Source organism: Puma concolor, chromosome D3, assembly GCF_028749965.1.
Source record: "Puma concolor isolate L17-30 chromosome D3, mPumCon1.1.hap2, whole genome shotgun sequence".
In the NCBI taxonomy this organism is placed as follows: domain Eukaryota; kingdom Metazoa; phylum Chordata; class Mammalia; order Carnivora; family Felidae; genus Puma; species Puma concolor.
The window spans coordinates 48,735,198-48,760,904 of NC_141678.1; the positions used below are offsets into that span (position 1 = coordinate 48,735,198).

The 25,707-nt window shown below is 36.8% G+C and overlaps 1 protein-coding gene across 5 annotated transcripts in view; it reads right to left on the reverse strand.

The window, feature by feature from the left end:
- Window positions 1–19,127, reverse strand: part of SS18 (SS18 subunit of BAF chromatin remodeling complex) — an 89,647-nt gene extending 70,520 nt beyond the window's left edge. For 3 of the 5 annotated variants that reach the window (XM_086682668.1, XM_086682666.1, XM_025931044.2), the window contains exons 1-3: window positions 18,601–18,758; window positions 15,924–16,000; window positions 7,618–7,702 (exon numbers count right to left, since the gene is read on the reverse strand). In XM_086682668.1, coding sequence (XP_086538794.1) covers window positions 7,618–7,702; window positions 15,924–16,000; window positions 18,601–18,669 — 231 coding nt within the window. In that variant the 5' untranslated portion in view covers window positions 18,670–18,758. Of the gene's footprint in view, window positions 1–7,617; window positions 7,703–7,810; window positions 7,848–15,923; window positions 16,001–18,600; window positions 18,759–19,108 lie in introns of those variants that run through there. The other 2 variants (XM_086682665.1, XM_086682667.1) reach the window with 2 other exon arrangements.
- Between the last annotated feature and the right edge of the window lie 6,580 nt (window positions 19,128–25,707).

A 25,707-nucleotide genomic window follows, 5' to 3' on the forward strand; every position in this document is an offset into this window, starting at 1 on the left:
CTAAAGAAAACCAACTGAGCTACATGAATCTCAGATAAGCAGACATTAAGGCAAGATGCATTATTAAACATAAAGAAGGAAATTATTTCATAATGATATGTTACAAAGAACCACAGAGCTGTAACATTTTAAAATATATATGCACTTGCTAACAATGCCTCAAAATGTTGTGTTAAACAAAAACTTGGAAGAGTTACAAAGAAAAAAGAACAATCCACAATTATACATTTTAAGCATACATCTCTCAATAACTGATAGAATAAACGAAGTATCAGAAAAGTTAAAAAAAAAATCACTAAGGCTATAGAAGATTCAAACAAGATCACCACATTTGACCCAGTAAACATATACAGGCCTCTGCATTCAGGGACAAGGGACCACACATTCTTTTTAACTACACACGGAACACTTACAAAAACTGACCATACACTGCACCATAAAACAAATCTCAAAGAATTCCAGAGAACTAAATCATACAAAATGTTACATAACCACAATGCAACAAAGCCAGAAATCATTAATAAAAAGAAAATAATAAAATGCCATTATGTCTCAAAACTAAAAAAATGTATTTGTCAACCCATGTTTAAAGAAGAAATAACACTGGAAATTAGAAGATATTTGAAACCGAATAAATACGAATATACTACATATTCACACTATTAGAGAGAAATGTATGCCCTTAAATGCATATTATTAGCATTAAAAAATGAAAACTGATAAAGTAGGCATTCACCTCAAAACTCCGAAATAAGAAAAGCAAAATACAGCAAAAGTAAAAGGAAATAAAGATCAGAAATTAATCATAATCAAAAATATACAAAAGAGCAACAGTTCACAAAATGTGGTTCTCCAGACTCTTTTAGAGTCTAAAAGGTCAAAACGATTTCCATAACAATATTTTTATGCTATGCTGATATTTACAACAATGGTGCAAAAGTAAAAAAGTGGACGTAACTGCAAGAGCCTTAGAATGAATCAAGGCACCAAACTCTACAGTAAATCACTGTATTATTGATTACCACAGACTAACAGTTAAAAGAAAAAAGAAAAAGTCATTTTCACTTAAGAATGTCCTTGATGAAGAAGTAAAAAGTACTCATTTATTAAATTCTCCATGTCAGTTAAATATTCTGTGACAAAATGAAAAAATAATAAATATATCTGCTGCAAATCAAAGTAAGATAAAAGCACTCTGTCACTGAGTTGCTTGCTGATACAGGCATTTTCATGGAGTACCATTTTTACTTGAAAGAAAAACTGCTGGACATTTAAACTATACTTATCCAGGCTTGGTATCTGGCAGACATTTGCTCAAAAATCAACACAGTGAGCCTCGAAAGCAACTGACAGCATTTGCTGCCAATGATAAACTCGACTTTTCAAGCAAGAAATGAGAACTTGGTGGGGCGCCTGAGTGGCTCAGTCAGTTAGGCGTCTGACTTCAGCTCAGGTCATGATCTCACAGCTCATGGATTCGAGACCCGTGTCAGGCTTTGTGCTGACGGCTCAGAGCCTGGAGCCTACTTCGGATTCTGTCTCCCTCTCTCTGTCCCTCCCCTGCTCATGCTCTCTCTCTCTCTCAAAAATAAACATTTTATTTATTTTTTTTACATTTATTTATTTTTCAGAGACAGAGCACAAGTGGGGGAGGGGCAGAGAGAGAGGGAGACACAGAATCCGAAGCAGGCTCCAGGCTCTGAGCCATCAGCACAGAGCCCGACAAGGGGCTTGAACTCACGAACTGTGAGATCATGACCTGAGCTGAAGATGGACGCTCAACCGACTGAGCCACCCAGGCCCTCCAAAAATAAATAAACATTAAAAAAAAAATTAAAACAAAAAAAGAAATGGGAATTTGGCAAACTTGTATCTACTGTCTTCAGTTTGACAGCTTCCCAATGCTTACTTTTGATGAGACTGGTGGAGATATCAAATGTGGGTTTTGGTATCATATAATATGTCAATATTTAGAAGTTGTACATAACTCAAGGCACTTACATTTTCCAAATGACCAAAGCATATTACAAAATTATGCATGATTAGAAGGTACATCCAAAATGCAAAATGCAGGGAGACCCATAACTTTAATGTACCAGAATAAGAAAATTCTATTGATACGGTTTCAGATTCCATACTGCAAACAACCTTTAGAAAAAACACTTGTTGAGATCTCCATACTATCAAAGATGATTATTGTACAACAATCTGAAAAGGCTATTAAAACAGTCTTCCCTTTTCTGATTCTGTATCTGAGTGAGAGATTAAATTTTATTTTATTTCAACCAAAACATATTACACTAGATGGAATTAGAAATAGGTAAGAGGGGTGTCTGGGTGGCTCACTCAGTTAAGCATCAGACTCTTGATCTCGGCTCAGGTCATAATCTCACAGCTTTGTGAATTCGAGCCCCGCATCGGGCTCTGCACTGGTGGTGTGGAGCCTGCTTGGAATACTCTCTCTCCCTCTCTGCCTCTCCATAGAGAGTGCACGTCATCTCTCTCTCTCTCTCTCTCTCTCAAAATAAATAAACATTTTAAAAAAACTTAAAAAAAAAGTAGTGAAGAGAATACAGCTATTTTCTGTTAAGTCAAACATTTAAAAGAAATTTGCAATATTATTAAACAATGCTATTCATAGCTCACTAAATCTGTTCTAAAAGATATAGTTATTTTTCCTTTAAAGAATGTTATTTGTATAAACATGCAGTGGGTTTATTGTTATTCAATTTAAATGAACTCCTAAAATTAAAAATGTTTCTGTCTTGGGGCACTTGGGTAGCTCAGTAGGTTAAGCGTCCCACTCTTGATTTCAGCTCAGGTCATGATCTCATACTTTATGAGACCAAGCCCCACATCGGGCTCCCAGCTATCAGTACAAAGCCTGCTTGGGATTCTCTCTCTCTCTCCCTCTTTCTGCCCCTACTCTACTTGCTCTTTCTCACACGTGCGCATGTGCGCTCTCTCTCTCTCTCAAAATAAATAAATAAATGTTAAAAAAAAAAATTTCCTGGGCTGCGCGGGTGGCTCAGTCGATTAAGCACCTGACTTTGGCTCAGCTCATAATCTAGTGTGTCATGAGTCTGAGCCCCACATCCAGCTCTGTGCTGACAGCTCAGAGCCTGGAGCCTGCTTCGGATTCTGTGTCTCCCTCTCTCTCTCTGCCCCTCCCCCGCTCACATTCTGTCTCTCTCTCTCTCTCAAAAATAAAATAAAACATAAAAAATTTTTTAATTTCTGTCTTAATTAAAAAACTGAGGAAAATTTACAAATATATCAACATATATAACCTATATAAAGTTCTTCAGAGTCCTCAATAATTTTTAAGTATAATGGGGTTGAGAACAAAAAAGTGATTCTTTGAAAAGACTTAAAAACAAAAAAAAAGGTAAAAACAACTGGCAAGCGTGATCAAAAACATTTTAAAAGAGAAAGCATTAATAAATTATGTTAAAAATAAAAAAGAAAATATCACCACAGACCCTGAGGATATTGGAAAGATTATTTCATGAACTTTATGCCAATAAATTTGAAACTTAGTAAATGCTAAACAGCACAATTTACCAAAATAGGCAACTCATAAAATATGGAAGTTATCAACTGTCCTATAACCAACAAAGAAATTGAGTTAGTAAACAAAAGCTTTCTCGCAAAGAAAACTCCAGATCCAGATGGTTTTTCTAAAGAATTACACCAATCATTTAAGAAACAGTAGCTCTATCATGCAAAATATCCCAGATAAGAAAAAGTAGGAAAATTCTCCAGCTCATTTTATAAAGCCAACATAACCTCAAAATAAAACCCAGACAAATGCATTATAAGAAAGGAAAATTAAAGATCAATTACACTCAAGAACAAAGACATAAAAATCTTGATCAAAATTTTAACAAACTGAATACAGCAATTTTTTTTAAGAGACCAGGACCAAACCAAACCAAACCAAAGACCATTATTACCAAGTGGGTCATGAAAAGCAGGTTAATTACAAGAAGGCAAGATTTACTACACATTAAAAAGTAAATCAATGTAATTCACCACATTAACAGATTAAAGAAGAAAAAATTTATGACCATCTCATTAGGTACAATAAAAGTATTTAATAAAATTTAACATCCATTCAACATATAACTCAGTACAACAGAAACAGAAGGGAACTTCCTTAATCTGATGATAGGCATCTACAAAAAAACTATAGCAAACATCATACTTAATGGTCAAACAGTGAAAGCTTTCCCTTTGTGATCAGGAACAAGATAAGGATGTCCTCTATCACCACTTCTATTCAGGAATGTAGTGGAGGTCCTAGCCAGAGAAGTAAGGCAAGAGAAAGAAATAAAAGGTGTAAGGATTGGCAAGAAAGAAACAAAACTCATTATTCACAAATATGTTCGTGAATACAGAAAACAGAAGGCATCTACGGAAAAACTGCTAGAAATAAGAACTGAACAAGACTGTGAAATTCAGCATCAATTGCATTTCCATGTAAATAGCAAATGCAGTTAGAAAACTTAAAAAACAAAGACTCTTAAAATAGCCTCAAAAAATATGAAGTGCCTAGCAGTAAGTCCAATGAGAGATATGCAAATCCTCTGCAGAGAAAATCTTAAAACTCCACTGAAAGATATTTAAAGGACAAAATAAATAAAAATACGTGCAACGATCATGATTTGAAAGCCTCAATATTGTAAAGATATAAATTCTCCCCAAATTAATTTAGAGTCAAGGTAATCTCAGTGAAAATCACAACAGGATTATGTTGAACATGTTGATGTTTAAGCATATATGGAAATGCAAAGGACCAACAGCCAAGGTATTCTTGAAAAACACAAGGAGTAAGAAGTTTTCTAACATACATCAAGATTTATTAGACTATGACAAGTGTGACAAGATAGTGGACTTTATAAAAACAGACCAATGGGATGGAATAGAGATCCAAGACCCACACATATATGGACACCTGATATATGATATAGGTGGCATAACAAAATAGAGAAAGGTTATTTTGTTTTGTTTTTCCAATAGATAATGCTGGGACAGAGATCTATCCAAATGGAAACAAATGAAATAAAACCCATTCCTCATACCATTCACAAAAATAAATTCTACCTAGCTGGTAATCAAGTCCATAATAATAATCACATAAATTACTTCTGATTCAAAAAGAAATTTATTGATTATCTATTCCTAGTGGAATATATCTTGAGGATGAGCACCTTATTGTTAGTGGCAACCTTGGTATTGTTATACCGAAATTACTTTATATGTGTAGTAGCATAAACCAAATAACTATAATAATATCATTAAGGTACCAAGATTTTTAGAATAAGACAGAAAAGATAATACATAAAATCAAAGCTAACTAAAAAACCTTTCCTGAAGGGAAATATCACTAATTCAATACTTTATTTCTTTTTCTAAAAAACGTGTTTACTAGTTCTGTCCACCAAAAATACCTAGAAACAACGAAAACCCAGTAATAATCAATGTCCCAAACATCTAAATTGTGGTCTCTATCAGTTCCCATTGAAAAAGTACTGCTTGAATAAATGGCTGAGGCAGAATAGCTCTGGGGCAGAAATAGTCAGCCTGATAGCTCTCCCAATTCCTAAAAGAAAAGAAGCTATACAAGAATACCGGAATCATGTCAGAAGGACACAAGAGCCAAATGAAGAAGGGATCACTGACCAAAGATGAGATAACTTGAAGTATCATAAAGAATGACTGCAATGGACTTAAACCCATTAAAAATATAAAAACCTGTACGTTTAGATGACAATAATAAAAAAAAAAAAAACACTGGTCACTTTCACCAATTGCCAGGGGCCAACTGGTTATTCTAAAAATTGATAAGAGGATAGAAACCAGCCTTTATCATGATTCTCATATAGGGACTATTTCAGGATAATCAAATACTTAATGAAAGGAAGTTTTTCTTTTTAAAAGAAGTACAGCTAACAAATGTAAGAGGAACTGTACAATTAGAAATTCATCATTCTGTGATCCCAAAATAAAATAACAGATCTGATCAACAAGCACCAATGACAGCTAAAACCATTAAGGGAACAGTTGATGGAGAACTTTATAATAGATTGATCAGGCTGTACTCATCGATCAATCTTAACATTACTAAAAATGGAACAACCAAAATGTTCCTCCTGATGTGATACAATAGACAATACACAGCACCATCAATGAAATATTCCTAACACAAAACTAAACCTAACCCTCATCAAGCCTCCCTACCCAATTTTCAGTTTGTAGGAAATAAGAGATGAAATGGAAGAACATGTTAAAGGACCATGAGGATACAATCAGCCAAATCCAGAATGTGAGAAGCTACAAAATATGCGACCCAGTTTCTTCAACAAATAAATGGAGAATAAAAAAGATAAACTGATATAGATTAAAAGAGATTTAGGACACATATCAAACCAATGCAACACGTGGACCTTGTTTGGATTCTGCAGCAAACAATCACTAAAACATTTGGATGTTTTGGGGAATGCAAGCTGGTGCAGCCACTCTGGAAAACAGTATGGTGGTTCCTCAAAAAACTAAAAATAGAACTACCCTACGACCCAGCAATTGCACTACTAGGCATTTATCCACGGGATACAGGTGTGCTGTTTCGAAAGGACATATGCACCCCAATGTTTATAGCAGCACTATCAACAATAGCCAAAGTATGGAAAGAGCCCAAATGTCCATCGATGGATGCATGGATAAAGAAGAGGTGGTATATATATACAATGGAGTATTACTCGGCAATCAAAAAGAAGGAAATCTTGCCATTTGCAACTACGTGGATGGAACTGGAGGGTATTATGCTAAGTGAAATTAGTCAGACAAAAATCGTATGACTTCACTTATATGAGGACTTTAAGAGACAGAACAGATGAACATAAAGGATGGGAAACAAACATAAAATAAAAAGAGGGAGGGGGACAAAACAGAAGAGACTCATAAATACGGAAAACAAACAGAAGGTTACTGGAGGGGTTGTGGGAGGGCAGATGGGCTAAATGGGTAAGGGGCACTAAGGAATCTACTCCTGAAATCATTGTTGCACTATATGCTAATTTGGATGTAAATTTTAAAAAATAAAAAATTAAATAAATTAAGAAAAAAACATTTGGATGTTTTTAAGATAATCAGTGAAACTTGAAGATAGGCCGGCTATAATAAGAAGTAAGGAATTTTGATTAATCTTGTTGGGTGGAACAAGGGTTCTTCTCTGCCATAGATGCATACTGAAGTATTTACCAGCGAAAGCATAGGATGTCTGGGATTTGCTTTGAAATACTATAAACTTATTCATAAATTATTTGTGCAATTACAAATTAAAATAAATAAATAAATTGGTAGGCAAGTGGGTATGTGGGTGAATGGATGGATGGGTATAACTTTTTCAGGGAGGGAATCAATTCCAGGTGAATTAATTCAAATTAAATACGAAAGCAAAACAATAAAGCTTTTAGAACAAATAGAAGAATACCCTCATGTTCTCAGAGGGCAGGATTTACTAAACAATACTTAAAAATCACTGAACAAAAATGTGTTATACTATACATAACTCTATAAAGATGGTCTACTTTACACTATTTTAAAGGTACTTACTGCTGGTAAAAGAGACTGCATATTTTGATTAGAATCTGCTATTGTAGCAAGGTAGACCAAGTTCGTATGCAACATTTGCTGATACCTATTAAAACAAAACAAATATCAATATTAAAAATAATTTTCTTCCTATCTGCTTAAATACAAATAGCATTCTAATTATTTCTCGAGTTTAATAAAAGATTTATGTTACCTGAACATCAATAGCACTTCAATTTTTCCTAGTTCCTCTGCAAAATAATTCCAAATAATAAATACATTCAAAGATAATAATAAACACAGATCTTACCATTTGCTAGATACTGTTATAGTTGTCTTATATACCTATATATTTTATCTAGTCCTTAAACTAACACTATAAGGTAAAAGTTCATATTTTCTCCATTTCACAGGTGAGGCAACTGAGGTTCAGAAAAGTTAGTAACATGTACAATATTAATGTTGTACAGCTTAGTAAATGGAATTACTGAGAAATGTACTGGCTCTATACATAGTACATGTGCTTTTAAAAAAGAGACCTAGAATGAAAGAATTCAACAAAACTGGTATGTTTATTCCCTTCCCTCTGCCATTTTCATGTTGCCAAAAACTTCAAAGCCAAGTACAGGCAACACGCTCTGCTAAAAATGTCAAAAAAGAGGTAGGAACCACACAATTTTTTCTTCTCCTGCAGCAGTGACCAATAGTTTATGCCTGCTACAGTTATACTGCCCATCTATTGGGGCTCAGCATATAGAGAAGACAATGAACAGATGTCTTCAATTACATATATACATATTCATATATGTATGCATGAGACAAAATAATTACATATATATATATGAAACAAAATAACAGGACACCAATACCATTAAGAATTTACTTTTAAAAATACAGCAAATTCTCACTACTGCAATGAAGTGGTTAAACATGTTCATTGTGATCTTATGAATTGGTTTTGCTAACCTTCTGCAAATTAGTAATGATCCAGTTACTAGTGTGCGTCAACCCTCCAAATATAAACTTAAATCCTATACCAAACTGTCAGGCTGTTTTAGAAACTGAGAAACATTAAATACAAGTTAAAATAATAAAAATAAGATAAAAGAACTTTATTCAGCTAAATAAAGTCTTCAAATACAGATCCCAGATGAAGTCATTCTCTAGCTATATAAGGAATCCTAGTAAAGTTTTTGCTGCATTATTTTTTTCATTAGAACTGGTTTCACTACTTTTTTCTTATTAGAGAAAAAAAACCTTATTTCTCAATTACCTTAAATTTTCCTGACAAGTTTATGTTCTTAATTTTTTTTTTAAATTTATTGAGGTATAACTAAAATACAAAGAAACACATATTTAATTTGTACAATTTGATGAATTTGGACATATACAAACACCTGTGACTACCATCATCACAAATCAAGATAATAGACATACCCAATACTTCCCAAAGTTCCTTTGTTTCCTTTTGTTTTTGTTATTCTTGCTTAAAAATAATTTAGGCTGTTAACGCTTCTCCTCACATATTACCCTATGTTGCTCAATCAGAAAGCATGTTTGTTATAAGGACCAGAAATGATTAAATTGTACTGATCTATTCACAATGGTTAATTATGTTGTCAAAATTCTTACAACAGCACTAACAGGCACCACTAGCTGGAACTATTTCATTATTCTGTAGAGCTCTTGAATGGAATTTAAGATACAGGGTTCCCCAATCTTGCCATTTTTAATTAGAACATATAACCCATTTCAAAGTCTACTCCATGAGGTTTTTCTTTTCTTCTCTGAGTATTAATATGGCTTTAATGTATTCAGATATGAGATTTGCTGACCACCCTGCAAAAATAAAAATAACAAACCTTACTAAGGGACTATGGTTTCCTCTAACTAACCCTTTAAGGAAAAATGTTAGTAATGCTGATTAGTCCTTAACAAGTCAATGTTAAAATACTGTTAAATCTAATCTGCCAAGGTCTTAAAGCCTCATTTGTAAGATAATGAGAGAGTTAAAGTAGATCTCCAAAGTCCCTTATGGTTCTAAATATCTATAAATAGAGCATCTATTATGGAGTACCTTAATTTTTAAGCCATTTCCCCAACCTAAATCTTTTTAACGTTCAATTTTGAAATCATTTTACAGTTTTAAGAATAGTATAAAAAACTCCCAAATATCTTTCTCCCATACTCCCCAATCATTGGCATTTCACGTCTTCCTCCATATCTAAACACACACCAATATACACACACATGCAAGCACACACATACTTTTTTCAAAACCTTCTGAGAATCAATTACAAACATAATACTTCTAACACTTCAGTGTCAACTTCCCCAAAACAAGGAAATTCTCATATACAACCACAGTACAACAAATTAATGTTGATATTAATCAACTGATAATTAATTTACATTAATTAATTAATTAATTAGGACAGTAATATCATCTAATCCACAGAACCCATTCAAATTACTCCAATTGTCCCAATAGCCCTAAATCTTTTTACTTAATATAAGGTATCTTACCAATATTCAGTAGGTTTTCTTTTTTGTAAAACTGCATTATTTTTACAGCATTCATCTAATAAGCTTTTTCTAAGATCATTCAAGACTCAAAGATGAACAGTAATGAAAAGGTAGTATATATACATATTCTCTTACAAGTTTGTGTATATGTCACCCAAAAAGCAATAAACAAATATTCCAGAAGAATTTGGCTTCAGCTGACCCCAATGAAAGGATAATAAAAAGCAGATTCTTCTATAAATACTAAAGAAACATTTTCCTAAACTTCAAACACTATTACATTTATCACTGATTTAGTATTACTTTAATGTACATGCTTATTATCTCTAGAACAGTCTACATTAACAAAAGAAAATTGAGTGCTGATAAGGGCAGATATAAACATTTCAACATTTTACACTGGATGATGGTAACTTCCTACTACACACTCACAGACATTCCAGTACACCCGTAATTGTTAACCTATTCCATGAGAGGCAGTTACACTTCCCAAAGATTCCACTAAGAACCACTCCACCAATTATCTTGAACAACATAAAATAACCACTGTTAAATTTATTTATGTAATTAAAAAATCCGAGAAAGTCAGATCTCATTTTTAACAAAAAACCTTCACCAAGAAACTATGAAGATAGTATTTATAATAGAAATATAATTTATAGAATAAAAGTTATCTTCCATAATGGAGATTTAAAACTAAACTCTTTTACATAATGATTATTACAAAATTTTTGCATGAAAACCACTTACAGGACCCTCCGAAAGTTGCACCCATGACAAAACACAAAAAAATAAGGGCCGATTTAAGTAAATATAGAAGTTGATATAGAAAATGCTCAAATCAAACACTACCATAGAGCAATAATAATAATAATACATTTAATACATTCTCACACGTATGTTATCAGAATTTAAAGAGAAGAGGACCTGTGCATATGAGCTCCATAAGTGATTTACTAATTTTATTCAGTGTACCATGACTGTGTGTGCGTGTATGTAGATAAAAATACAGCAATATATACAAACATGCTACTGGTGAAAAATCTTTAGGTGGTGAGAATACAGTATTTGAGATCTCATTTTTATGTTATCTGTGTTTTTTAATTTTCTACAATTCATATGCTGCTTTCATAAAAATACTTATTTTATATTTTAAAAAGTTTCAGGCAAAGTTATCACATCTTAAGGAACTGTTTAATTAAAACTGAACTACCAATTCCCAGATGCCTGTCATTTATTCATTTCCTCTTCATTTTCCTTTTCCTTTTCCCAATGCAAGAAAAAAGAACATTTAAGGTTGAGACAAGGAATTTTTTTCTCTTCACTCACAAAACAACACTAACAAATTGAAAAAGAAAGACTAAAGAACTCTAAGAATGAAATTAAATCTATCAGGAAGAGCAAAGTATAAGACTATCTAAATCAATTTAAGCCCCATCTGCACAAAATACATGAGAAAATGAGCTCTATTCCAATATGCAAAGAAGGGGGAAATTATCATTATACACAAAAAAGCTGAGAACATAAAGAACAAAACAGTATAAACTTTTGCTGACTCAAGTTGGAAAATCTGATTCTAGATCAACACTTCCCATCCATGTCATGTATAGCTGGCTCCTTTAAGAAACTCAGTCAGTCCTATACCACAAAATCCCTTGGCTATCTGGCAGTTTAAAAAGCCATACGTGAAAATAAGTATTCTAATCAGAACCTGTCAACTTTTATTATCCCATGGCTGATCTGAGGTAGCGAACTCCTTCCTACTGATTACTATCCATAGTTAAACTAAGGAAATAGATCAGCTAATTATTTTTTAAAGAACATTTTGAAATAAGGGCACCTGGCTGGATCAGTCAGAAAAGCATGTGACCCTTCATCTTGGAGTTATAGGTTTCAGCCCCACATTGGGTGTAGAGATTAATTAAAAATAAAATCTTAAAGAAAAGAATATTTGGAAATATAAACAGATATGAAACAACATACATAAAGTAATGAAAATGGTCATATAAAATACAAAACGTACAAGTGACTAGAAAATAAAATATCCTAGTACTCAGACTTAAGTTTCTAAATATCATTCTCTAAAATACAATCAGGGCTTTGAAGAAATGGGTGATTCCAAACTGGGAAAGGAAAAAGTACAAGATGAGCCTAGAACATTTTGTAGTGCAAGAAAATAAGAAAATGCTCAAAAAATAATGGATGCTTACCAAGAGGTCATCTTGAGGGGTTCTAGTGGCCAACATCAGAAACAATTTAAGAAAGAAAATAGAATTACATATAACCTAAAGAATACAGTTAAGAACCCATAAGTCCATTCAGATATAAACGAATGAATGGAGGCAGGAAACGAGAAATTTTTTTCTTAAAATGGGATTTCAAATAAATGTAGAAGGAATGATGGACTTAGTCACCATTTGGCAACCACCACAGTAATAACTGTTTCAATCAAGAATCCTTGCATGGTGGGTGCTAAAATTAATGTGTGAAAATATGAGAGGAAAGAAAGGGAAAGTACGAAACAGCTTATGTGTGTCTCAAGGTATCTCCCCAGCAAGATACACATATGAATTATAAAGAAAAAAATAATAATTTCACAGTGGAGAAACTGGTATCATCCTAATTGATTAAAATTCTCACAAATACTGGGAGGAAATTCTTATTCCCATGGCTCCCACTCATATGGCTACTTAAGAATACCCTGAAAAGGACACAACATCGTTTCTGTGATGCTCCTGCCAAAAGTGCGTAACATGAATCTAACCAAGGAAAACACCAGTCAAACCCAAAATGAGGGACATTCCACAAAATAACTGCTATGTACGCTTCAACAACATCAACAAGATGAACAATAACAGATTGAAGACTGGTTCCAGATCAAATACTTAAGGCATGTGACAATTAAATTAAACATCTGATCCTGCACTGGATCCTAGACCAAAAAATATATATATACTAATGGGACAATCGGCAAAATTTTAAACAGGTCTGAAGTTTAGGTAACAGTATTGCATTCTTAATTTTAACGACTATACTCTGATTATTTAAGTATCTGTGTCTGTTTTTATAAAATACACACTGAGGTAGTTAAAGATAAGAGAATCATGGCTGCAACTTATTTTCAAATATTTCAGAGAAACGATATGGAGAAGAAATGAATGATATGGGGGGGGAAATGAGTAATAAGGCAAGTAAGATAATATGTTAACATTTAAGGAATTTCAGTGATGGGCATAAGGAATTTCTTACACTGTTTTTAAAACTTTTTTTTCTAAGAGTTAAATTATTTCAAAATAAAAATTTTTAGAAAAAAATACCACTTTTCACCAATCAGATGTGCAAAATTTTTTGAAAGATGACTAATATCCAGTGCTGGCAGAGGGTATTGAAAACCAAGCCTCTGAAACCTGGCTAGGAGAAAGCAAACGAATACAATCTTTTTGCAGGGTAATTTGGCTATTAGGGATGGTCTCTGACCCAGCCATTCCATTTAGAAAATTCTAACCCATTAAAAATAGTGCACTTTGGGGCGCCTGGGTGGCTCAGTCGGTTAAGCGTCCGACTTCGGCTCAGGTCATGATCTCACGGTCCGTGAGTTCGAGCCCCGCGTGGGGCTCTGTGCTGACAGCTCAGAGCCTGGAGCCTGTTTCAGATTCTGTGTCTCCCTCTCTCTCTCTGCCCCTCCCTGTTCATGCTCTGTCTTTCTCTCAAAAATAAATAAACGTTAAAAAAAAAAAGTGCACTTTGTGCAAATGCACAAAAAATGTTTGGAAGGACAGGTACTAAACCATTAAAAGTAGTTACTCCTGTGGAAAGGAGAGAAGCCTAAGAATGGAAAGTAAAATGTGACTTGCTTTAACGTCTATAGACTTTTACACCCTATGATGTCCTTTCTACAATGACTTTTTACATGACTTTTTCATTTCAAAAATGTTAAACAAAAAGGAAAAAGACAAAGCAACCATGAGAGACTCAAAATTAGATAAAGCATGAATGAAGGGATAGCAAAAGTCCAACACAGCAGGAAGGCCCATGCAGAGCCAAGAGCCAGGGCTGTTGGGAAAATCTACTTGGGAACAGACCAGTGAGATCTCTAGGAAAGACAGATGTCACAAAACTATGGTGAGAATAAAATATTCTAGAGCTGTGTTGTCCAACAAAGCAGTCACTAGGTAGAATGAAATGTGGCTGGTTCAAAATGACATTTTAGAGTAAGACTTACAAGGAATTTCAAAAAACTAGATACAAACAAGAGTGTAAACTATCTCAATATATACCGGGTATATATATTGGGTATATATTGCATAGCTCAGGTACCTTGGGTAGCTCCATCAATTAAGTGTCCAACTCTTAATTTCGGCTCAGGTCATGATCGCACATGTGAGTTCGAGCCCCTCATCAGGCTCTGCACTGATAGCACAAAGTCTGCTTGGGATTCTCTTTCCCCCTCTGTCTCTGCCCATCCCCTGCTCATGCTCTCTCGCTCTCTCTCAAAAGAAACAAACTTTAAAAAAATTAATAATAATAATAATATATTTATACTGATTATGTACTGAAGTGATAGAATTTTGGAAATAATGGGTTAAGTAAAATGTTATTAAAATTAATTTCTCTTGTTTCTTCTTACTTGTTTAATGTGTCTTACCAGCAAATATAAAATTGCATTTGTGGTTTGCAATACATTTCTACTGGACAGTGGTATTCTAGAGACTTTTTTAAAAAATTTTTTAATGTTTATTTATTTTTGAAAGAGAGAGAGAGAAAGTGGGGGAGGGGTAGCGAGAGGGAGACACATAATCTGAAGCAGGCTCCAGGCCCTGAACCGTCAGCACAGAGGCGGACAAGGGGCTTGAACTCAAGAACCACGAGGTCATGACCTGAGCCAAAGTCAGATGCCCAACCTACTGAGGCACCTAGGAGCCCCTTCTAGAGACTTTTGATAAAATATTCAACTTGCTCCACTACATCAGATTCTATTAAGGATACCATTTATTTCCAACACATCGCTTCAAAATAACAAGTTTGGTTCTTATGAATGATAACCAATTCTCTATTGCTTTGCTTTCTTAACCACATATATGGATGGTAACTATTCTATACATGTGAAGATCTAACTTTTCCACTGATCAGGCAACACACAAATTTGAAGTCATTATTTTACAATGCAAGATACCTTTAAAAAGAGAAAGAAAGATACCCACTGCATCCCAAAGAACAAATTTTTCTTTTGTAAAAATCAGGAAAAGTCATTAAAATGTGTATATGAACGTTCATAGAAGCATTATTCATAACAGCCAAGAAATGAAAATGTCCACTACTGATGGATAAATAAAACATAGTATAACCAACCACACAATGAATAATTACTCAGTGATAGAAAGGAAGTAGTCACGTACACTTCAACGTGGATGAATCTTGGAAAACATGCTAAGTAAAAGAACTCAGTCAAAAAAGACCACATATTGTAGCATCCATTAAATGAAATGTTCACAATAGGTAAATCTTATACAGGCAGAAGGCAGATTAGTGGTTGTCAGGTGGTGAGGGATTAGGTGGAAATGGAAAGTTACTGCTAGTGGGTATAGGGTTCTCTTGGAGATGATGAAAATGCTCTAAAACTGACTGAAGTAATAATAATACAACTCTATGAAGATACTACAAGCTTTGAATTGTACACTTTAAAACAGGTGAATTGCATGGTATATGAATTATATCTCAGTAAAGCTGTTATTAAAAAGAAAAGCAAAAAGTTAACCAACACGGAAATATGAAAACAAAAAAATTTTTCATATCATTCTTACTGAGAACACTCTGAGGTCTTTCCTTTATTCTGATAGTCCATTATACACTGAATAAGATGGTTATTTTCATCCAACATCTGAAATAAAATTAGAAAAAGTTTATTGTAAATCCAGTGCATCATGTTAAATTTTCAAAAATCTTTCAGATTTCTAGACATGTTTATTCATAGGAACTGAACCCATTCAAGTCTTCTCAGTCTTATTCTACAATGATATGTTTAATCAACAATTTTTGAAATAATTCTATTCCAATTATTCACCTTTTGAATTATTACCTGAAGCCCAGAAGAGGTTTCTTTTGTATTCAAACATTTTATTACCTCGACTGCCTGTAATAGAAACCTTAGCCTGTCCTGACTGAAAGGTAAGGGTCTAAGCTGACTTTGCATCATTCTTATGTTTTGCAGTAGTAAAGAAAAATTTCGTCTTATCCACAATGAATACATGAAAACGCCAGCCCATGAGGCTTGAGGAGATAGCTGGCTAGTTTCCCTGTGTTATACAGTATGGTTCTATGATTCTCCAAATATGGAATAATCAACTAGATAATTTATAAGCATGTACAATATTTATTACAGACTTTATGAGCTTACCTTAAAATTAAGTCGTCCCAAAAGTTTAAAAACAAAGCACGTATCGATTTATCATTCTATAGTCTCATAGCAATTCAAAGCAATATTGGATTTAAGGGTCAAATAATTCCTCTAAACAAGGTGGCGTTGAGGAAAGAATACTGATGTAGCAATGAGAAGGCCAGTTAGTTTTAGTGCCAGCTTTGCAATCCTTTGCAAAGCACTTATGATTCTAGAGGCTCAGGTTTATCTTAAGGTCAAGGGACAGGAGTAGATGTCCCTCCTGAACTTGGCCCACATTTCCCAAATTCAATAAGCATAACATAATACCAAAATCACTCTATCTGAATAATTTAATGTACCTCTTTTAAGTAAAAAAAACACAAAAATCCATTTAACATTAACTGTGACTTTCTTCCTGCATATGAATACTTTTCACTTGCTAAAAAAAAAAAAAAAGGAAAAAAAATACTGACATCCTCTTCCAAAAAGTGTACTTATTTCTTAAATAGAATCACTGGATGCCAAAAAAATGTGTCTTTAAAATCCATTAGTCCAGTCTAATGATTTCACAACGTATCTTCTCAGTCGATTCCTCAACCTAACAAACTTCACCATTAGAATATATCTTCTCATTTCTAACATCAATCCCTCACACTGTAAAATAAGGCACTGAATTTGGAATCCATGTTCTCTTCTCATCTGAGAATGAAAACTAATTGATCTGCATCTCCTGAATTAATCACCAATAAACATCTTAAGATGTATGGAAGAAAAACTTTTTGGAAAACCAATCCACCCACCAACCTCAGAACTCTTCTACAGTCCAAAAATAAAAGTAAAAAGTGAATCCCTCCAGAAACCTGTTTTTCGTGTATGTACTTGCAGCTGATTGCCAGCCTGCAGACTTAGCCCAATGCACTGTATGAATGCACTGCATCTCCAGGCACTGACAAGCGGGTTTGTTCATAAAATAAAGCAACAGTTGGGCAAATGTCAAATGCCACACCAGAAAGAACTTGACAGTGAACAGAAGCCCATTAACATAATCTACTAGGCATACATCGGTGCCCTGACTGGTACGAAAAGTTGATTTTTCTTCAACTTCCGTCCTCATCTCCGTGTATACAACAAAACTGAAATATTTAAGGTAAACTGCTAGATTTAGAAAGTAACTTTTCAAAGTCTGGCTGACTAAAATTGAGAATACTGTCTTGCTCATAGGCAACACGGGGTAGCGGACAATAAAGAACCTTTGTGTCCCTAACTGGCAGTAACACAGCAGCGACAGAGGCACTACCCTCTAAAAAGGGACGCACCTCCCCGACTATTTATCACGACCCCTGCAATAGGTCACGATTATCAGATTGTCTCCACCACTAGACTCCAAGTTCCATGAAGGCAGGGACCATGGCTTACCACCGTAGCCTCAGCACCTAGAGTAGGCGCTCAGTGAGTATCTCCTGATGTACACGGACAGGGAGTGAATCCGGGAAGGAGAAGAGAACTCCGAGGGTAACCCCGAAGTCCAGGGGGCCCTCCTTCGCCCGCCCCTCGGACTCTTGCAGCGTCCCCCCTCCCCTCCAAGTTCTCCAGCGAGCTCCCCAAGTCGGCTGGAGTGCGCAGCGCAACGGAGGGCGGCGACCCGCGCTCCGACTTCCCCTCGGCCTCCCGAGACCCGAGATCGTGTGCGCGAAGCAGCCGCGGCGCGCTGGGCGGGGCGACGCCTAAGTAACTCCGGAGCGACGCGCGGGGCCGCGGGGGGCGCCGGCTCCGACAAACAGCCGTTCCCCGCGCGGCCGCTGCCGCCGGGCGCACGCGCCACGCCGCCGGAACGCCGCCCCATCCCTAGAGAAATCCAGCGGCGGTTACTTGGGCTTTTGTGCCTGTAGGAAAGAGCCCAAACGCGCTAAGGACTCCGTGGGAGAACCGGTTCGCCGCCTTCCGCCACCCACTCAGGCACAGCCCGCGGCTCGGGTTCCCACACACGACCGCCTCCCAGCAGGCCCGCCTCCGCCCCTGGCCCGGCCGACTCCCGGGCCGGCCCCGGGTGGCGCTCCCAAGGGCAGGATGGGCCTGGCATCCCCGACCCCACAAGGCTTCACCTTCTGAATCGCAGCGGGAGTGATCTCCCCCTTGCCTCGCTGCCTCGGGGCTGCGAACGCAACAGACATGTTGCCGCCGTCACCACTACGGGCAAGTCCCGAGCGCTCCGGGTGAACGGCAAACTGGGGGAGAGACGCCGGCCTCTCGGGCCGAACCACCTCGGGAATGCGGGGAGGGGGGATGCTCCGGCGCCGAACGAAGAGCCGGCCAGCCTGGCCTACAGGAGTTACTCCGGACCATAGAAGTCCTCTTTTGGCACGTTACCAGCGAGGCATTGCCTCGCAGCACTGCCCTGCTCTAGGTAGACCTCTTGTCCTTCCTCCTTTCGTGACCCGCTCCCCCTCCCTTTTGAGCTAGTGGTAGGGCCGCGCCCCAGTCCTCCCTCCGCTTCAGCGATTCAGGAAATGGTCCCGCCGCCGCGGGAGAAGGAGAGGCTGGGGCAGACCCTGTCACAGGAAATGCGAGCGGCCCGAGCCGGCCCGCCCCTTTCGCGCGGGTGCAACTTGCCTCTCTCTCCGGCGCGCTGAAGCCTCCAAGTGCGTTTCGGCGCTCGGCTCTAGATCTGGTTCAGTTTTTCCAACTTCATCTTAACCCCACGCCCCCGGGGAAGTAGTGACCGCCCCAGGTTGTCCGGGCACGGTGGAGAGGAAAGGAGGAAGGTCAAGACCCTCAAGTTCGTGCAAACCCGTGGAGCATCTGCCGAGATGTGCAGAGGTGTGCAAGGTCTAGGTGAACGCGGATTCGCTGGTTTAAACGGCTCGGCTACGCCCCAAAGGCGCACCTCGGACTTCACAGTCTCGAACGCACACACAAGCATGCCTAACAATTTAAAAGTAAACCTGACCCCGAATCGGGAAACGAGGGCTGTGTCCAGTACTCAGGGGCAGTCGGCCAACTTGGCTAGAGAGCCAGAGGAGAGTAGTTCGCCTCTTGGGACAAGCCCTTAGCAGAAAAGTGCGTTGATTTCGTCTGACTTGGATCTTTGGGATTAAGTTTTGAGATAGGACACCTTCACTCTTTTACAATTATATACTTAATGCCTTGTAAATTAGGCCCAAATTGCCAGGCTTCAAATATGCGTGCGGCGGCGGGGGACCCAAAGGTCCCTAATTATGGCAGGAACACAGGCAAATGTGCGTAATGTGCTGGAGGAGGGGCGAGGCAGGTAATTCTGTAAATTTGGACTTCCATATAACACAAAGGAAATGTTTATGTAAAATGTCATACAACACTAATGAGGCTCAAATATCAAGCCCTTCCTTTACATATAAAATAAACTGGAGGGGCACTGGGTGGCTCAGTGGGTTAAGCGTCTGACTTTGGCTCAGGTCATGATCTCTCAGTTTGTGGGTTCGCAGGGCTCCGCGGTGAGAGCTCAGAGTCTGGAACCTGCTTCAGATTGTGTCTCCCTTTATCTCTGCCCCTCCCCTTGCTCTCTCTCCTCTCTCTCTCTCTCTCAAAAACGTTAAGAAAATTTTTTTTAATAAACTGGAAAAATTAAGAAAAATGTGTATTTTAAAAAATATTTGTTTCAAATACATGCTCTTCACAAAAGGTCCTAAATTTCATTGAGTAAGCAAATGTGGGTGTATTCTGTGTGCTAGGCTTTATGCTAGGCACCTAGGATTCAACTGTGAATAACGTGGACATGGAACCTGCTCTCTTGGAGTTTATATTCTGATAGGGCTGACAGCGTAGAAACAAATATGTAAATATGTAAACTTCTAAGAAAGACTAGAAGCCTAACAAGGGACTGAAAGAATGATGAGCACTCACATGAATTAGGGTGGAATGCCTTTAAACTGACATCTAAAGGATAAAAAGACTCAAGCCATCCTAAGAATAAAGGGAAGAGAACGTATACTCCTAATAGTCAGTGTTGTCAACAAATTTTTATCTTTCACAACCCTAAGCCTTAAAAAACAAACGAACAAGAAAAAACCACTATTATATTTGGAGTTAATTGTAATCACATGAAATTGGAAAAACTAGAATTTAGAACAGAACCTACTTCTTGGCCACCATCAACACAGTATGTCCAACACCTGGCTTTCATCATCATGTCTTGATGTTTACAGGAAAGTACTTTAAATTGTTAAGAGCAATATTTCAGTAGGAAAGATGAAACAATCCTACAGCTCCATTTATGTCTGCTTGGCAGATAGCACCAAAATCTTAACATGAACCTGTGGGAGTAGTCTGAATTTCTGTATTACAGTATAAAAAAAAAAGAGTGCCAAGGAGACTTACATTCCAAGGAGGTACCAAAGATAAGCACCTTCTTTGTCTAAATTTTAGCTCCCCAACATCAGGAAAAAATCAATGAAAAATAGGTAACAGGTCAGCCAAAGGTGTTTATTTCTTCAGAGTAGCAGGTTAGGCTCTAGGGTACTAGGCATAAATAACCACAGCCTTCTCTGTGATGGCATGTGTGCCATAAAAATACCATTATTTTCTATGTCCATCACATGACATTGATAGGGGGCCACTGGAGTAAAGATCCAGCTAGAAATACAAATGATCTCCTAAGAGAAGACACTTTAAAGGGACCCTATGTTTACTCTCAAGCTTCCTTGGTAAACACGGTCAGTCAGCTTGAACTGCAAAAGTAGAAAATTCAGATATCGAGCAGAAAAGTTGTAACTTGGAGGAACCTTTTTACAATTTTGGAGTCTTTATAACTGTAAGAGCCTTGAGTTAGGGGAAAGACAGTTTGGGACACAGAGTAAATCTTGTCTCATTTGACCATTAGTTTGGGGAGAAAGGAATCCCAAAGTACAAATTGAGTGGTAGCAGATTTGGGAGAAAAAGGAGAATAAAGAGTACCCAGTACTTAGTTAAGGAGAAAACAAAAAATGAAGATGGGAAGTTGACCCAAGTCTGAGAAATGACTCTAGGAACTTAAAACTGACCTACCCAGGCAACCATTTTCCCAACCAGAAAAATCAGTCCCATTATTTAGATTCATCTTGGTCTGAGATATCTGAAGACAGAATTGAGGTCATATAACAAAGAGGTGAAAGGGTTTTTTGTTTTTTTTTTTCTTTTTTGTCTGAGAATAATCCTAATAGAACTATACGGTGGTTTAGAATAAGTAAAATAATCTACATGAACTATTCATTCTTGATTATTCATACCAATGAATGTAGACACTTTTAATGAATGTAAGAAAATTGTCCATGTTTGATTTTTCAAATGTTTCAATTTTTTGTGTTACATGAATTTATATTCCTCAAATGTATTTCACCAAACTGATAAAATGAGGTGTTCCAAGAATATGCTTAATTTTAAGTAAAACTATTATCATGGCATTAAAAATTATTTCAGTTCACAAAAAAAATCATACATGTATAGATAATTGAGATTACTTTCATCTAAGCATTTCTTTAATACATATTGTTTTATAATAATATTCAGCTAAGTGAAATAAGTCATACAGAGAAAGACAGATACCATATGTTTTCACTCCTGAGAAACTTAACGGAAGACCATGGGGGAGAGGAAGGAAAAAAAAAGGTTAGAGAGGGCGGGAGGCAAACTATAAGAGACTCTTAAAAACAGAACAAACTGAGGGTTGATGGGGGGTGGGAGGGAGGGGAGGGTGGGTGAGGGGTATTGAGGAGGGCATCTGTTGGGATGAGCACTGGGTGTTGTATGGGAACCAATCTGACAATAAATTTCATATTAAAAATAATATTCAGACTATCATATTTGCTGATATTTGAAGCCCCTTTGCTGCCATAAATTCCTTGAACACGGGGAGGGGGCACAGACCAAGCCTGTTTGCTCATAATTGGGCTCAGAGCAAAACCCGTCAGGTAGTATCTTTCAAAATATTTCTGCTCACTGTCTCCATGGCATTTGATGACTTATTTTGAGTTGTGGCTTCCACACATTTCAAGACCATAAGAAGAACAGCATATATCTATATAAATAATCATTATGCTAGGCAAAACCAAATCACCTTTCCCAATTCTCCTCAAAAGACTATTTCCAATTCTCCAGAAGGTTTCATTCAAAGTAGACTATCACAAAGACTACCCAGAGCATTTCCATCTCTTCTTACATTATCAAGCATTGAATGAATTAAGGAGGAGCTGAATCAAATATATTTGGGGAGTTAATGCTATAACAAAGTATTGCTTTTCTAAAACAAGCTTTTATGTGAACCTCTATTCAATCTTAACTCACTGTGACAAATGCACAGGTTTGGAGTCCCCAGTTCTTCCACCTTTGGCATGACCCTGGACACTACATTTCATATTTCATTCACCTTCCTGAAAAATAACCACCCTATCTAAAAGGCTATTAAAAATAAGTGTTTAGGGACACTACGGTGACTCAGTCAGTTGAGCATCAGACTTCAGCTCAGGTCATGATCTCACAGTTTGTGGGTTTGAGCCCAGTATTGGGCTCTGTGCAGACAGCTCGGAGCCTGGAGCCTACTTTGGATTCTGTCTCCCTCTCTCTCTGCCCCTCCCCCACTTGTTCTCTGTCTCTCTCAAGAATAAACAAACATTAACAAAAAGAAATAACAGTGTTTATTATTTATTATGCACTACCACTAAGTGACTATCTTAGACTAGACTCTTTAAGATTGTCCCAATTTTAATGGATAAAATATGTAAAAACACATAGGATATTATAAATTACTAAACAAGGATAAGATTTCTACTTAATAATCTAATAGAGAAAAATACATACTTCAAGACAAGAAATGGTCTAAAATACCTAATATGCAGTCTACCCTTAAGAAATATTTTGGCTAGGTAGCTCTTTCTGCCCATGGGTCCTGTCTCCGTGCTTTAATTGCTTTAATCAGCTCCAGACTCCCATCACTCCAAAACCCCATCAATACTAATGGCAGATATAATTATAAGAAAAAATATTTGGGGATGCCTGGGTGGCTTAGTCGGTTGGGCGTCGGGCTTAAGTCATGATCCCACAGTTTGTGAGTTCAAACTCCACATCAGGCTCTGTGCTGACAGGGTGGAGCCTGCTTGGGATTCTCTCTCTCTCCTTCTCTCTCTGCTCTTTCCCCCCACCCCACCCTCTCAAAATAAATAAACTTAAAAGAATAAAAAACAATTGTTTTAAAAGTAAAACTATAAAACTTCTGCAAAAAAACAAATAGCAGAGAATCCTCATGACCTTGAGTGAAGCAGACATTTCTTAGATAAGACACAAAAGGCAAGAAGCATAAAAGAAAAATTTGATAAATTGAGTTTCATTAAAACTAAAAACTCTGGGGGACACCTGGCTGGGTCAGTCGGTACAGCATGTGACTCTTGATCTCGAGGTCATGAGTTAGAGCCCCACATTGTGTACAGAGATTGCTAAACAAAATGAAAGCTAAAAATTAAATTTAAAACTCTGTTCCTCAAAGATATCATAAGAAAATGAAAAGGCAAGCCTAGGGTGCCTAGGTGGCTCAGTCAGTTAAGCAACTGACTCTTGGTTTTGGCTCAGGTCACCATCTTGCTGTTTGTGAGATCAAGTCCCACATCGGGCTCTGTGCCAATAGAGCAGAGCCTGCTTGGGATTCTCTCTCTCTCTCTCTCTCTCTCTCTCTCTCTCTCTCTCTCTCTGCCACTCCCCTGCATACATGCTCTCTCCATCTCCCTCTCAAAATAAATAAACTTTAAAAAAATGTAAAAAAAAAAAAAAAGAAAAGAAAAGAAAAGGCAAGCCATAATCTGGGAGAAAAGATAATGAATTTATGAAACATTAAAAGAATTTGTATCTAGAATATATAAAGGACCCTACAACTCAATATGACAAACAACCCTACTAACAAAATGGACACAAGACTTGACACATGACTTGGAAATGATTTACGAGTGGCCAATAAACACATGAAAAGTAGTTCTCCATCATTAATCATCATGGAAATGCAAATTAAAGCCATAGTGAGAAACCACTACATACCCACTAAAACTTCCAGAATTAAAGAGTGACATCATAACACTTCGAAAAGTATGTGGAACAACTAGAAACATTCATATATTGCCTGTGGGAGTACAAATGATACAACCACATAGAAAAACAACTAGTAATTATTATAAAGTTTAACATGCAGCTATCGTATGATCCAGCAATTGCACCCTTGGGTATTTATTCCTTACCCAAAAGAAATGAAAACGTATTGCCCACACCAAGACTGGTACATGAGTATTCATAGCACCTTTGATAAAAATACCGTAAAGTTAGAAACAACCCAAATATTCAACACAAGTGAACAGATAAATAAATTATGATATATTTATGTAATAGAATACTACTCAGGGATAAAAAGGGCTGAAATATTAATATACACAGCAAAATGGATGAATCTCAAAAACATAGTTTGCATAGAAAAAGTCACACAAAAGGGTACTGTCGGTTCCATCTATATAAGAATCTAAATAAGGCAAAGTCAATTTATAGTGACAAAGTAGGTCAGTAGTTGACTAGGAATGAGGATGGGGGACATGGTGACTGCAAAGGAGCAAAACGGAATGTTTTGAGATGATGAAAATAATCTATATTTTTATTGTGATCATAATTACATGGGTGTATCCATTGGTAAAAATTCATCTTTAAATTCTTGTTGATATTGCACTGAATGCCTAAATCAATTTGAGTTTGCCAATTCATGAATCTGATATATACCTCCCCTTACTTAGATCTTCATTAGATTCTTCCAATAATATTTTAGGTTTTTCTGTGTAGAGGTCTATATGTATTTCCTGGAAATATACTATACACATGATATCTTTTTTTTTTTTAAGTTTATTTATTTATTTATTTAGAGAGAGAGAGAGAGAGAGAGAGAGAGAAAGAGAGACCAGGGGAGGGACAAAAGGAGAGGGAGAGAAAGAATGTCAAGCAGACTCCGCATTGTCAGTGCGGAGCCCAACATGGGGCTCAGTCTCATGAATCGTGAGATCATGGACCTGAGCTGAGATGAAGAGTTGGACGCTTAACCGACTGAGCAACCCAGGCGCCCCAGTTAAAATCTTATTTCATTTCCCTAATTATCTGCTTTTGCTTCACAGAAATATAGTTGATTTGTTTTATGTCAATCATGTGTCCATCAAGCTTCCTAAATTCACTAATATTAGCGA